This window comes from Vanacampus margaritifer, chromosome 1 (assembly GCF_051991255.1).
Source record: "Vanacampus margaritifer isolate UIUO_Vmar chromosome 1, RoL_Vmar_1.0, whole genome shotgun sequence".
In the NCBI taxonomy this organism is placed as follows: domain Eukaryota; kingdom Metazoa; phylum Chordata; class Actinopteri; order Syngnathiformes; family Syngnathidae; genus Vanacampus; species Vanacampus margaritifer.
In genome coordinates, this window is record NC_135432.1 from 52,213,387 (window position 1) to 52,229,604 (window position 16,218).

General features: G+C 42.0%; 1 protein-coding gene across 2 annotated transcripts in view; it reads right to left on the reverse strand.

Moving 5' to 3' along the window:
* The window catches only part of pxdn (peroxidasin), a 57,344-nt gene that overhangs the window by 32,320 nt on the left and 8,806 nt on the right, over positions 1-16,218 (reverse strand). The window contains exons 2-4 of one of the 2 annotated variants that reach the window (XM_077584596.1): positions 10,769-10,840; positions 8,975-9,046; positions 100-171 (exon numbers count right to left, since the gene is read on the reverse strand). In XM_077584596.1, coding sequence (XP_077440722.1) covers positions 100-171; positions 8,975-9,046; positions 10,769-10,840 — 216 coding nt within the window. The remainder of the gene's footprint in view (positions 1-99; positions 172-8,974; positions 9,047-10,768; positions 10,841-16,218) is intronic. The other variant, XM_077584681.1, reaches the window with a different exon arrangement.

The window sequence follows — 16,218 nt, forward strand, 5'->3', positions numbered from 1 at the left end:
TGGTAGCAGCTGTTTCGGGGGGTAGCGGGAATGGAGAGACAGTAGGAGCAACAATAGGTAGCACAATGGAAAAGGTGACGAAAAAAATCGGTCACTTACAGTTGCTCAAGGGAGACAAGCCCCTTAAATGCTTGTCTGTCAATTGATTGGATTTCATTCTTGTACAAATAGCTGAAAGGAAAGATAACCAGTCACATTAGTATCACACTCAGAAATCTGCATCATCTCAATACCGCCTGGCGGTTAAGAAAGTGGGAAGACAAAATAAAAGGTTGAAGTTCTGAAGTGAGGTTGGCCTTATGCACTATAGCAGATGAGGGCGGCTATGGCTGTTTTCAATTGGCAAACGTACTTGGGAGTGCGTTGCAGCAAATCAACTAAACAGCTGCTAATCTACTTCTTTCACCGTATGTTCTCTCTTTAGCAACAGACCACAGCGCAATTAGATACAGTGCACACTCCACTGAATAATCACTATGCGTGTTCATGTTAAGGATACAAATGTAACAAAGATTACAGCGGCACACCATTTACAAGACAAGAAACCACATTTAATACCACGCACATTACTTCAGGCAGTAGAATTGGAGAATTGGACACAGTAAAAAAAAGTGTATGTATGTACATTAGGGATGGGAATCTTTGACTGTCTCACGATTCGATTTGATTCTGATTTTTGGGTCTGCGATTCAATTAAACGATTTTTGATCCAAAATGATTTGATTGAGAATGATTTCTGCTTCAATTTATAGATGTGCAAAGAATCGTCATGATCTACTCCAGTCTGACTTGCTAATGCTAATTAGCGCGCTACTCGCGCCACTTTTATCACTCAAAGGAATGGCAAAATAATTCATACAAAACGCTTCAGGAATGTATACAGAGAAGCAACTTGATCATAACTTTTTCCTTCTACTCTCTAATGTGGCTACAACTTAACAGTGTATCAGAAAGTGCGGAATCACACTGCTCCAAAGTGGCCAAATCGGGTACACCAAGAACAGCGCTCCCAATAAAGGGACACACAAACAAGGGCAAGGCGCTATAAAATAATTTTAATAAAATCGATTTTGGGACATTTAAAATCGATTTTGAATCGTAAATGAGAATCACGATTCTTATGAGAATAATTTTTTGGGGCACTCCCCTAATGTACATATAAACAATTTTGAAACTTTCAAAAAGTGGTTTAAAAATAAAAAGAAGAAAAAAATTGTATTAATGTCATAAATTCCTTGGACTCCATCTTAGCTTTGCTGCGACAGAACACCCTCTTACCGTGTAAATGTTTCCTCCTCCATTTTACATGCCAAAAGAAATGTGATACAAGGAAAGCAACGTCTTGCAGCTGTCTTTCATGTCCTGTCTGTTTTGCCCTTTCCATCATCGCACCCACAGCAATAGATATCAAGCTCCTTTGCTGCACATGTGATGCAGCGCATGGAAAAATAAACACCCTTTATTCATTGCATTCTTGCGTCATTTCTAAAGCGTGTCTGTGTCACTGCTATCAGATTTCAGTACAGTGTGGATCAAACGGGAGATAATGTTGCATAAAACTGAGATATTGAACTCACAACTAGCAATTTGATGCACTGTATTTTCAACAGATTCCTATAGATAACAGTATTTAAAAAACATTGACAATATCAAAATATTAAGTTTGCAGCTGTAACAGCATGCACTCTTCAAGAAGACTTCTACTATACAACAGTGTGTGTCTGGGAATTATTGTCCATTCATCCAGAAGAGCACAAGTGGTCACCGATGTTGGCAGAGAGAGATGTTCTCGTTCAACCCAAATGTGATTGATGGGTTCTTCTCCACCAAACTCATCCAATCACACCTTTTATGGACCTCACTTTGTACGCTGCAGCAAGGTCATGCATGAACAGAAAAGAGACTTCTCCAAACTTGTCATACAAACTTGGAAGCACAGAATTATCAAAATGTCCTAATATGCTAAAATGACTAAAGAGTAAGGTGAGAGGTGCTGCACAAGCATGGCACAATGTAATTTCAAAATGTTCATATACATTAAATGTTGTCAGGCTCATGCTACGCAACCTCGATTTGACCTGTTATGAAGTGGGCATAAACGCTGAAGGGGAGACTGAATTTAAAGAAGTGACAAGGTGAGGCTGGACAGCCACTGACTGAACCATTGAACTGTAGGTAGGGTTGGACACTGAGAAAACACTCTACACTAGTAATCACAAGGGTCAGAACAATGGTGCAGGTTTTAAATAAACTCTGCTTTAAAAAGAGACAACCTGTCATTAAAAGAGCTTGTAAATAGCTACAGCATTTAATTAAAAGTGTGAAGACGTACTGGATGGTGGGACAGAACAAGCACTGGCACGTTGGAACGCCATTGAGCTGCAGTGTGAAACGTTCCTTTAAACCACTTAAGCCTATTGATCCAATATATTAGCTAGAGGGTGACACTTTTCCTACATTTAGAGGCCAGTCATTTCTGCTAACTTAATTTAACTTCAAGAAGCATAACTTAAATTACACAAGCTATGTAAATGCATGTATGAACAAACTACCAATACAAAGGAAATACTTGGCGTTTGGGGTTAGTTAGAAACTTCTGAATGAAACCCCTTGCGCCCCCATCTCGGCTATCTGAAATGCTTCAGACACTGAGACAGACACTTCACACTCGCAGTCCCGCACACGTCGACGAGAATGCGCAACCGAGAGGGACAAGTACTGGGACGCGGCCAACACGTCGCAAACCGGAAACGGAAACAAAGTTGATGGGTGACAACCCGGAAGTCGGAAGTCCCGCCTCCTCCGTGGCATATTGTCCATACAGAAGGGCTGTACACTCGGGCCCTAGTCTGGAGACCTGGAAAACTGATATGCACTGCCGTTTAAGGCAGATGTGATGACGCAAGAAAAAAAAAAACGGCACCTGGGCATACAGTTGGGCTTGACCCAAAGGGACATGAATCGGGGGTTAGCCTCATGTCGCTAGCTTTTGTTAGCCTGACTGCAGCTAGCCTTAGATTCATACAAGCGGCAGCAGGACCACAGAATGGAACAAGGGCAGCGCTTAAAGTGACGGTTTATCACCAGATTACTACGTCCAAAATTACACGGACAGCAATTGCGTGCAAAAGAAAACTTTATTCATCACAGAAGTTTTAGGACGACGTGCAACAACACCAAATACTTTATGGCACTGTTACTGTTGGACCACTTTATATTTGAAAAAAAAAAAACACCAACAACAACATTGTGCTTTTGCATTGTTGAAATGTCTGTGCTATATTAGCAATATTTGAATGTGTGCAATTTTAATGCTTGATTTTTTTCTAAGGTTATACACACTCATAGCCATAAACACAATGTTACAATATATAAACGCTAAATATGAAATAATCACTAAAACTTTTAAATTGTGAAAATTTAGGGCCAGTACTCCTTCTGACAAGCCTGCCACCAAAAAGGCTTAATGTCAGACCTACGGTTGTGTGGCAGAGGAGACACATCCTGGACTCATCGCCAGTCAGTCACAGAGCACATACAGTATAGAGACTGACAACCGTTTACTCTCACATTTAGACTCACTCTGAATGGGAACTGAACCACAGTGCCTGCACCGAAGTCAGGCAAAGACTAATTCAAGTCAACTGCAAATTCTGATGCTGATACCCACAACATGCGCAAAAGTGCAAAATCTGCTGATAATACTTGCATTGCCATTCTCAACATTATACATTTTTAGTATTTAAGACGAATGACTTAGCTTAAGGTATATGTTGCAAAGTAAAACATGAATTGAAAACATTGTAGTTACTGCATGTACTGTATTTATAGGTCATACAGTGAAAATGGAGGGAACTGTGACTATTTACTTTGCAGGTCATTTTACAGTGTGCATTAATTATATTCCAACACCCCTAAAATTTTCAGCTAGTGGCTACTGTTCTCCTTGTAAAATACGTTATCCTGGAGCCTAGTATGTATATTATTATTATTTTTTTTTTTAAATAAATTACACAGAAATGTAAATGTTGCAATACTGACATCATACTAAATGTATGTTGTGCGCACAGTAACACACAATTAAATGTAAAACTGTCAAGTCACAACATGTCAAAAGAGCAGACCTGCAGCATATCTGCTCTGCTACGCCAATGACAATGATTTTGTAATGAAAATGGGATCGACTCTCAAGTCTCCGGCGTCTTTGGGTTCTGCTAAATAATTTGCAATACAATAGGTACATAACAACATATGGAAACCACGGAACCAACATAACCAGCTAATTTGCTTGTATAACCCTCACGTACAAACCTCATTTCTAATGAAGTTGGGATGTTCTGTAAAACTTTAATAAAAACTGAATTCAATGATTTGCAAATCTTTTTTAATCTATATTCAACAGAATACATTAGATAAGATATGTAATGTTCAAACTAATCGACTTTACTGTATTTTTGCAAATATTCACTCGTTTTGAATTTGATGCCAGCAAGATTTGACCAAAAAGCTGGGACAGGTGAAACAAAAGACTGAAAAAGTTGAGGAATGCTAAAAAAACAAACAAACAAACAAACACCTGTTGGGAACATTCCACAGGTGAATGGAAATGTTAGTTGGAAAGTGTCATGACTGGGTAAAAAAAAAGGAGCATCCCCGAAGCTCTCAGTTTTTTCACAAGCATGTGTGGGGTGAAGGTTCACCACTTAGTATAGTCCAACTGTTTAAAAGCAACAATTTTAAACATACAATTGCAAGGTGAGTCATCACCTTATCGTGGTGGAGGGGTTTGCGTGTCCCAATGAGCCTGGGAGCTATGTTGGCCGGGGCTTCATGCCCCTGGTAGGGCCACCCAAGGCAAACAGGTCCTAGGTGAGGGACCAGACAAAGCATGGCTCAAACGACCCCAATGATGAACACAAACCTTGGATCTTTGTTTCCCTTGCCCGGACGCGGGTCACCGGGGCCCCCCTCTGGAGCTAGGCCTGGAGGTGGGGCTCAAAGGCGAGCGTCTGGTGGCCGGGCCTATACCCATGGGGACCGGCCGGGCACAGCCCGAAAAGGCAACGTGGGTCCCCCTTCCCATGGGCTCACCACCGGTGGAAGGGGCCAAAGGGGTCAGGTGCGCAGTGAGTTGGGTGGCAGCCAAAGGCGGGGGCCTTGGCGGTCTGACCCCCGGCTACTGAAGCTAGCTCTGGGGACATGGAATGTCACCTCTCTGACAGGGAAGGAGCTCGAGCTGGTGTGCGAGGCTGAGAAGTTCCGACTAGATATAGTCGGACTCACCTCCACACACGGCTTGGGTTCTGGTACCAATCCTCTCGAGAGGGGCTGGACCCTCTTCCACTCTGGAGGTGCCCACGGTGAGAGGCGCAGAGCAGATGTGGGCATACTCATTGCCCCCCAGCTAGCTGCCTGTACGTTGGAGTTTACCCCGCCTTCGGGTGGGGAGACGGGTCATGACTGTTGTTTGTGCTTATGCACCGAACAGCAGCTCAGAGTACCCACCCTTTCTGGAGTCCTTGGAGGGTGTGCTGGAGAGCGCACCCCCTGGGGACTCCCTCGTTCTACTGGGGGACTTCAACGCTCACGTGGGTAATAACAGTGAGACCTGGAGGGGCGTGATTGGGAGGAATGGCCCCCCCGATCGAAACCCGAGTGGTGTTTTGTTATTGGACTTCTGTACTCGCCACGGACTGTCCATAACGAACACCATGTTCAAGCACAAGAGTGTCCATATGTGCACCTGGCACCAGGACACCCTAGGCCAGAGGTGGGCAATCTCGGTCCTCGAGGGCCGGAGTCCTGCAGGTTTTGTAGGTTTCTCACTTCCAACACAAGCTGATTCCAATCAACAGGATCGTTATCAGGCTTATGCAGAGCTTGCTGATGAGCTGATCATATATCAGCTGTGTTGGAGAAGGGCAACACGCAAAACCTGCAGGACTGCGGCCCTCGATGCCCACCTCTGCCCTAGGCCGTAGTTCGATGATCGACTTTGTAGTCATGTCATCGGACTTGCGGCCGTATGTGTTGGACACTTGGGTTAAGAGAGGGGCGGAGCTGTCAACTGATCACCACCTGGTGGTGTGTTGGCTCCGATGGCGGGGTAAGATGCCGGTCCGACCAGGCAGGCCCAAACGTACTGTGAGGGTCTGCTGGGAACGTCTGGCAGAACCCCCTGTCAGAAAGAGTTTCAACACCCATCTCCGGCAGAGCTTCTCCATTGTCCCGGGGGAGGCGGGGGACATTGAGTCCGAGTGGACCATGTTCCGCGCTTCAATTGTTGAGGCGGCCGATCGGAGCTGTGGCCGTAAGGTGGTTGGTGCCTGTCGTGGCGGCAATCCTCGAACCCGCTGGTGGACACCAGCGGTAAGGGATGCCGTCAAGCTGAAGAAGGAGTCCTATCGGGCCTTTTTGGCCTGTGGGACTCCGGAGGCTGCTGACGGGTACCGGCTGGCCAAGCGGAATGCGGCTTTGGTGGTCGCTGAGGCAAGAACTCGGACATGGGAGGAGTTCGGTGAGGCCATGGAAAACGACTTCCGGACGACTTCGAGGAAATTCTGGTCCACCAACCGGCGTCTCAGGAGAGGAAAGCAGTGCACCGTTAACACTGTGTATAGTGGAGACGGGGTGCTGTTGACCTCGACTCGGGACGTCGTGAACCGGTAGGGATAGTACTTCGAAGACCTCCTCAATTCCACCAACACGCCTTCCTTTGAGGAAGCAGGGTCTGGGGACTCTGAGGTGGGCTACCCTATCTCTGGGGTCGAAGTCGCCGAGGTGGTTGGAAAGCTTCTCTGTGGCAGGGCCTCGGGGGTGGATGAGATCCGCCCGGAGTTCTTAAAGGCTCTGGATGTTGTGGGGCTGTCGTGGTTGACACGTCTCTGCAGCATCGCGTGGACATCGGGGACGGTGCCTCTGGATTGGCAGACCGGGGTGGTGGTTCCCCTTTTTAAGAAGGGGGACCGGAGGGTGTGTTCCAACTTTAGAGGGATCACACTCCTCAGCCTCCCAGGTAAGGTCTATTCAGGGGTGCTGGAGAGGAGGGTCCGTCGGGAGGTCGAATCTTGGATCCAGGAGGAGCAGTGTGGTTTTCGTCCCGGCCGTGGAACAGTGGACCAGCTCTACACCCTCAGCAGGGTCCTCGAGGGTGCGTGGGAATTCGCCCAACCAGTCCACATGTGCTTTGCGGACTTGGAGAAGGCGTTTGACCGTGTCCCCCGGGGAGTTCTGTGGGGGGTGCTTCGGGAGTATGGGTTACCGAGCCCCCTGATACGGGCTATTCGGTCCCTGTACGACCGATGTCAGAGTCTGGTCCGCATTGCCGGCAGTAAGTCGAATTTGTTTCCTGTGAGGGTTGGACTCCGCCAAGGTTGCCCTTTGTCACCGATTCTGTTCATAACTTTTATGGACAGAATTTCTAGGCGTTGAGGGGGTCCGGTTTGGTGGCCTCAGCATTGCATCTCTGCTTTTTGCAGATGATGTGGTGCTGTTGGCTTCTTCAAGCCATGACCTCCAGCTCTCACTGGAGTTCAAGTATCTTGGGGTCTTGTTCACGAGTGAGGGTAGGTTAGAGCGGGAGATCGACAGGCGGATCGGTGCAGCGTCTGCAATGATGCGGACGCTGTATCGGTTCGTCGTGGTGAAGAAGGAGCTGAGCCGAAAGGCAAAGCTCTTGATTTACCGGTTGATCTACGTTCCTGCCCTCACCTATGGTCACGAGCTGTGGGTCGTGACCGAAAGAACAAGATCCCGGATACAAGCGGCCGAAATGAGTTTCCTCCGCAGGGTAGCCGGGCTCTCCCTTAGAGATAGGGTGAGAAGCTCGGTCATCCGAGAGGGACTCAGCGTCGAGTCGCTGCTCCTCCACGTTTAGAGGAACCAGTTGAGGTGGCTCGGGCATCTGGTTCGGATGCCTCCTGGACGCCTCCCGGGGAGGTGTTCCGGGCATGTCCTACCGGCAGGAGGCCCCGGGGACGACCCAGGACACGCTGGAGAGACTATGTCTCTCGGCTGTCCTGGGAACGCCTTGGGGTCCCGTCGGATGAGCTGGCTGAAGTGGCTGGGGAGAGGGAAGTCTGGGCTTCCCTGCTAAAGCTGCTGCCCCCGCGACCCGACCCCGGATAAGCGGAAGAAGACGGACGGACGGATGGACGGACGGACGGACAATTGCAAGGATTTTAGGGATTTCTTTAACTACGGTCAATAATCTCTTTAAAAGATTTAGCGAATCAGGAGAATCTCTGCCATTGAGTGGATAGGCCAACAACCAGCATTGACTGCCCTTGACCTTTGACCCCCCAGGTGGCACTGCATTAAAAACAACAACAACAGTATCATTGTGTCCCATGAGCTCAAGAATACTTCAGAAGACTAATATCAGTTAACAGTTAACAGTTAACTGGTTTCCAAAATAGCCCCATATATGCGACTTAATTGATCCACAAGGGTTTTTGACTTCCTCTGCTGCTAATATAGTGAATGTGGACTGATCATGTTTTTTTCAATCTGAACGTATGGTGTTGATCCTTCTGGATCATGAATCAAAAATGAGCCGTTGCGGTTGCACCACCAATTATATCAATGGAAATATGACTATTTAGAGGGAGTAGTATCACACAGTAAGAATAATTGTTTTTGTTTTTTTAAATGCATTGATTCAATGCATAGATTAGAGGTACTCAGAGTTATAACATGACAAGCAATCCAATTTTGAGCTGACAAAAAAACAAAAGACAAAAAAAACCTCCCCTACCCCAACACTACCTCCTCCCCCTAAAACCTATGTCTTGTGCAGTGATTGACAAAGGGAGAGTTTTGTTTTTAATGTTTTTGCTCGCTAAGCGGTCTGGCAGTCATTTATCTCCCCTTAATTGCAAGTTTGGCTTGTTTTTTTTTTTGGCCAACCTGTCTCAACACTCATTACGTGACCTAGAAAGAAGAAAAAAAAAAAACTGACATCAGGACAACTTACAGATATTTGAGGTTTTCAAGATCTTCAAATGCTCCCCGTGAGATTCTTCGTATATGATTGTTGTTGAGGAGGCTGCAAAAAAAAAAAAAATGTGCAGTATGTTTCAACTGGAGGATGTATTCAGTATATAATTTGGCTTGGATGAAGTAGAACCCTCAGTTAGAATTTAATTTTGAAGGGCACTGCAGGTCATATTTTGATAGCTATTTCCCCTATGTTGCGTGAGTCTGCATGACACACCTGTACATTACAGTGCCAATTCACCAATAAAATCAACCAAGAGGCACATAGAAGGTACATTTTAGTCGTTATCTAGCTCACCAGTAGGGGTGTGAATTGCCGAGTACCTTGCAATTCCATCTGTATAACGATTCATAGGTCACATCAAGATACAAATCTATAAGTCAATTATTGAGATTTTTTTTTAACTCAAATTATTAAAATACTAATCAGCAAACTTCCCTGCAATTGACTGGCAACCAGTTCAGGGTGTACCCCGCCTACTGCCCGAAGCCAGCTGGGATAGGCTCCAGCAACCCCCGCGACCCTTGTGAGGACAAGCGGTAAAGAAAATGGATGGATGGATGGATAATCAGTAAACTTGTACATGTGCACTGTAAGATTTGTATGAAAATGTACTTCAGGCTTATAACTGTGAGCCACCGTATTTAACAAACAGGTTGCAATCTGTTTCATGTTTGAACAGCATCGAAATCTAATTTTAAGGCTTAATCTTCCATTAATATAACATTATTCCATGCTTTAAGTGTGAACCCTAACCCTAATCAAGACATGTTGTTGAATATTTACTTGAAAATTGATCTTCGAAAATTGATTCGGCTGCATATTGAATCGATACGAGAATTGCGCGCTGTAATATCGCAATATATTGCCAAATAGATTTTTTTTTAACAACCCTACTCACCAGTGATGGGATATTGTGATTTCCTTGTAATGTTGTAGAATTTATTATTTAAAAATGCAAAAACAATTGCAGTAATTTACAGAAATAAATTATTGCTTAAATTATTGCTTGCTCATTAACATGATGAAAGTCTCCACTTATACAAATATCATTAAATTTAGGGATAGACCGATATTGGGCATTTTGATGAATATCGGTATTGGTCTTTTTTTTTTTTTTTAATCTGACGCCCAATATAAATTAAATCTAAAACCTTTTTAATCTAAAGGAGCTATTTATTTTAATTTTCAGTTAACTTTATAAGAGATGCTACTGACCTTGGGAACCTTCTGAACCATTTGTTTTTGTTCAACATTAAAACAAAGAAATGTGAAAGTTTAAGACATGGGGTATTTTTAAATTTTGGGGAAATACATTTACTGTAGAAAACTATAGAGAGTTATGGTATTTACTTGCTCAAGTTTCCATTTAACTTAAGATGTACTGATAATCTTGGGAGCTCCTTGATTGTTTTGTTAGAAATATAAAAAGGATGTCAATTGTCTAAAATAATAAAAATAATAAATACGAATTCTACATTTTGAAAAGTCTGAAAAATTTTATCAATAAACATGCTTTAAGACATTAGAACAGAGTCAAGATTGGCATTTGTTTGTTGTTTATGGAGTTCAAATATCGGTTATCGGTCAGTCTCTAATTCAGTTATTAATGATAGTTTGAGCAAAATTGTTCCTGACTTACAGATGTGAAAGTAGCAGCAAAACAAAGTTAAGAATTACAGCCTTTCAGGTTTAATAGTTTTTCTTTATAAACATTAAATGATTGCACAACATGACATTTGTTCAGACAAAATAAAGACAAAAACTTACAGTGTGTTGAGGTTCTTTAATCGGCTAAAAGATCCCGGTTGTAAATCCTTGATTTTGTTGAATCTTAAGTCCCTGCAGAGCAAAAGAAAACATAAATTACACTCACATAATGATTTGAAATGAAAATACTAAAAAGCATTCAGTAATAAAGCGTCCTTGTCAAAGTACACAAAGATGACAGCAGACATCTGCAGGAGATGATGCTCACAGTGACCGGTCATGTTATGATCATCAAGGATAAGCGAGCACATTACTCATCTCACGAGAATGCATTTGTCAAGGTCCTCATCATTAGGGTACATTTATATAACTCTTGCCCCGAAGATAATAAGCAAAGCACAGATCATTGTCAAAAGCGGTCAGAGAACTGCAGCGTCACTCTTGCTGCATCCTTAATTGAAAAAGGATGCATGATGAGTCTGACAACACCAAAGCCTGAAATGACACTAATCACAGCAGCTCAGATTACAAAACAAAAAGACAAAAAGCTGAAGTCCTTCATACTGTTATTCAACCTCTGTATAGTTTCTTTTTTTAAACCCACACATGAGATATGACCATCAAGGTTATAAAGATACAGACCATACGTCACTTGACCTTCACCTCAGCAATTTACAAAAAGCAAAGTGAAAGCAGCCATGATGAAAAATAAAGAAAGCATCACCACACCTGCAAAGTGCAATACTACAAGTGCTTTCTCCATAATTATGATTCATATTTTATAAATATGATAAGGTTCAGTTTCAGAAGTGGCAAATCCAGGTCCAGAAAGTAAAAACCCTAGCTAGCTCCCATGGTGCTCATTTACCTGCTGGGGAGCTAGCTAGCTAGCTAGCATCAATGGCTAGCTAACTAGCATCAGGGCCTAAAGCCAAACTGTGGCAAGGTTTTTACTTTTTTACAGTTTTGACGACACTGTCAGAAGGAAAGCTAAATAAATAAGTTTCTGTGTTTTTGCTCTCAATAATTTCTGTAATAATTTGGGCCAAATACCGTAACAAAATCTACTGATATGTTCAGCCCAGCCCCTACACATAAGGATTTAATCAGAGTGCACCAACTTTTTCATGCTTCATTTGGACCCTTCAATGGTTAGGTGTTTCTTGAGAGAATGAATTTCTAAAGTTGCCAATCCCTGTGACGACTGATTTATTATTATTTTTATAAAGCAAAACCACAACCATGCATTGCATCTTTAGGCGGATTAGGGAATCTAATAAATGCCCATCTGTCAAATTTATTGTAACTGGTGGTGAGGGTCCAGTGTGGAAAAAGCATGGATCACTGCAGGGTGAAGAGGAGCACCACCCTCAGAAAAACAAGACGACAGGCCCAAGATGCAGAGTGCACTTTCCGGGCATGCTGAGACAGCTGTCCCACCTACCAGCAGCCTCCAGCTCTGAGGGATAAAAGGCATGCAGGAACTAAATGCAGGTTCAAGCAGCGCCGATTTAACGCACGTCTTGAAGGCCATAAGCTGTCATTTATACTTGGCAAAAAATTGAGCACAGATGTAATTTCTTTTTTTGTTCCACCAAATCACAACACAACCTTTACATACAAACATTTACCATATGTGCCATGATTTAGGAGCATGCAGAGAAATGCTGTGATCAAAATATGTGAATTTAAAAAATCTTGTGCTCCATCAAAATCCATTTTTGTCAAAATTAGTCTGTCATGACAGCGTGACATCTATGCGAAAACCCCTAAGCATTTCTAAACCTAAAATTATGCTGCGTTTAGGCACATTTCATAGAGAATGGCTTCCTAAATGTGTATGCACGCCTGTCACAATATTTATTAATATCTCATCAATTGACAACAAAAATAGATGCAATCGTTTTTTTTTGCGTGTTTGTTTACACGCATCATCAGCATTCAGTCACGCTGCTTCATACTCGCCACTGTGAGAGTCGGGTCTCACTCCGGATTTTCAACTGAAAATCATATTCATGGTATGAAAGAAGGTTGAGAAGCTGTTCAATTTTAAAATTAATTTTTGTGTGTAAAGATGTAATACAGCAAGGGTGTGTATAAAACAAAGGTAATATTATTCAAACAAAGACCAATAGTTAACAGTAGGTATGAGAAAACATGGCCATTTATTCAAAACGTTTGGGTTACATAAGACTGCTTGTATATAAGTCTTAATAAGGGACATTTTAGATGCAGACATCTATAATCCGATACAGTTTTTTTTTTTTTTTGATATCAGATTAGGACAGATTATATGCCTTCTTTCAGCGTTATTCACTTAAATCAGTTTTTAGTCTAGCAGTTCCAACATTTCAAAGGTTTGGTGTTCCGCTTCAAATGATGCTAGTTGCACATTGACATCAAAGCCAAATGTTTTCAATCAACAACAAAAATAAAAGAACTGGTGTCACTACATTCAAAAAGTTAATGTTCAGTTCAGTTCATCCATCCATCAATTATCCCAACCGCTTAGTAAATAAATTTCACATATGGGTCACTATCTTGCTCAACTTCATGTGGATGAGCAACTTTACAAGATGTTTCTTTACGTACTTGCCTAGACCCAAACAATGAGAAAAGCTGGACGGTGCCCAATCCTACATCTGAGCACCATGTGTGAAATTCTCCTCCTTTTCTGTTTGTGGTCAAGAAAGAGGTTTAGCTCTGTGACACATGCCCAAGTACACTTCACCGCAGACTGTGCCAGTCCGGGACTGTGTGACTCATTAATAGTTAAACAAGAACATCAGAGAATGGGAGAAAACTACTGAGCCTGTATGAGTCGGAAAATAAATAAGTCGAGAGAGATAGAGATAGAGATAGAGAGAAAGAGCGAGAGAGAGAGATCTCATTGAAACCAAAACAAAGATTTTGTTCATACAGCACAACAACCAACTGTTGATCTCTGCTAACTCTGCTAATAAGTCGACCACAAAATTAGTTTTTAACCTGGTGGTTAAACTAACGCCGTTCTTTTTTCATAAACTAACTAATCTAACTAATTACTCTTCCCATATTTGAAACGCCATTATCGTTGTTGTATGTGAAATGCGTTGCGTTACAATTTATTTATTAGTTTTAAGGCTCCTAGTAATCTTACAATTGACGTTGTGCTTCTTGCTCTGAAAATGTCAATTATACACAGTTAGAGGCACTGTTGTTGTCAGACCTCGTCACAATAAAAGTGTCTTGACAGCTGAACTGTGTAGTGATATTTATTTTGGAGGTGCCGCGGGAAGTGTGTCACGACGTGACGAACGCGTGTTCCTTCCTTAGCATTTTAGCAAACAGTCCACATCTCGCTTTCCATTGCGGGTTTGACAACTTTGACAAGAATGACATTAACCAAAATAACGGTAGAGATTTACTGAAAAATGGCCGCCCTGAGGAGCGATTTGTTGACAATTCTTGTCCACCAAGAACCATAAACATCGCGACTCCACAAGCACCATAACAGTGATAAAGAAAATATACCGAGTCTGGTAAGTCTTAGCGACACACTCGCCTACTACGCCTAGTGTAATTAATAGCGCCAACAATGGAATTTTTCTGATTTCACGAGTGCTAAACACTTGAAAAGTGTTGAAAGAAATATGCAGTCTTGGCAAATCCCACTGACGGAGGGGATAGAGTCGAGGTCTGTCGGGAGCACCAAGTGAGAAACGGTGGGCAATTGTATAACATTTGTATGTGAACATTCAAGCATGGAGTTGGACAGTTTTCTGACCTAAATCAATCATTAAACAAGTCTTTTAATGTGTAGAGTTATAAACTAAAGTTGTATCACCATACTCTGTTAATTTAAAGTGTACAAAAGTATGTTTTTCACAGGGATCAAGTGGAAGCTGACGATTTTGAGGAGGAATTTAAGTAGTAGTTCTTATACTACTACTAGTAGTACTTTATATTTCTTAGCATTGGCAATATCTTTTCTTTATATAGTTTGATTATAATGTGCACAATGCACCTGTGAGAAAATTTGCACTTTTGATTTTAAGATATTATTTGCGCTTTTCCAGGTTATGTGAACTTGTTGTTCAGTGATATATAGATATAATATAAGCGTTTGAAAAAAAAAAAAATTAAACGCTATAGCCGGTTTAGTTTAGTCTGGATTATTTTATTTTTTTTTTATATATGGGTGGTGTGCCTCGAGATTTTGTCAATGAAAAAAAGGCTGAAAAAAAGGTTGATAAACACTGCTTTAAACAACATCTTATCTCAGTGAACCCAATCTTTAGCATGTTTGTATTTAGTAAGGGTTTGGTAAATTGCTAATCCTTACATCTTGTGACATACTGTAGAAGAATGATGTTTCCATTCTTTGCTCATTACGGCAGATGAGCATGTTTTGTTCTCTGTATATCAGGTCATATACTAATGGGTTACATTATGGATTGTGGGTTACATACAGACTGCAAACTAAGATAGGTTAGCTTGAACATGCACCGAGCGTGTACTGTGATGAAGATTAAGTTTGTTTAGTGTTAATTTACTTGAAAGCAACAAACACCACAAAAACCATTAGGAGTGAGACGATATATCGATATCGTGATAAATCGTGATACTTTGTCTCCCGATAGATTATCGATACACCTACGGAAGTATCCTGATATTTGTGGTTAATATACAGCCACTATAACGGCTCCATTGTTCATTACTTATTGAGCAATTACTTGTCAGGCCACTAGGGGGAGCGCCTCATAAGAGTGGCGGGGAAATGTATGGAAGTCTTCAGGCGAAGAAGACTCATGAGTTTACTTTTACTTGTGTAAGACATTTTATTATTTGCCAGGCAACTGACTCAGTTTTGCATACGTTAACATTTTAAAACATATTCTATGGTTCGACTTTTTGAAGTACACAATTTCTGAGGAATATTAATATTGATTGAATATTTAAGTAGTTTTATTTATTTACTTTTGCAATGTTACAACAAAAAATCGTCAAAGTTTATCAAATGAAACAATTCACTATGTAACTGAAAAGTAGTGTTTAAGAAAGACACACATTTGTTCACAGAAAATGGTCTCTGTTAAAAAGACCGTTGTATTTGTAAGAAACTAAAATAAAAAATACACTCAAGTACTCACTGTGAAGAAAACACCAGTTTTATATATTTTGTTTCAGTGATGGTACAAAAATAAACTATTTTCTGATTGAAAAAAACATCAATTTATGTCTTGAGTAGTTTTAACGTAAAAATGATCGTGGATTTATTACCTGACCGATAAATCGCTAATCACTGTATCGCCATATCGTGAGATAATCGTTATCGTGAGCCTTGTATCGCATATCGCATCGTATCGTGAGGTACCCGGAGGTTCCCAGCCCTAAAAACCATCACTTTAAATCTGTGTTGAGGTTGTTACCTCTAGCAGCCATCTAGCGAGCAGCCACCGAAGCAGCTGCCGGCTCGTTGTCACGCACGCGTGTTCAAGTCTCCAATATCTGCCTTTTCAGTCGAAAGC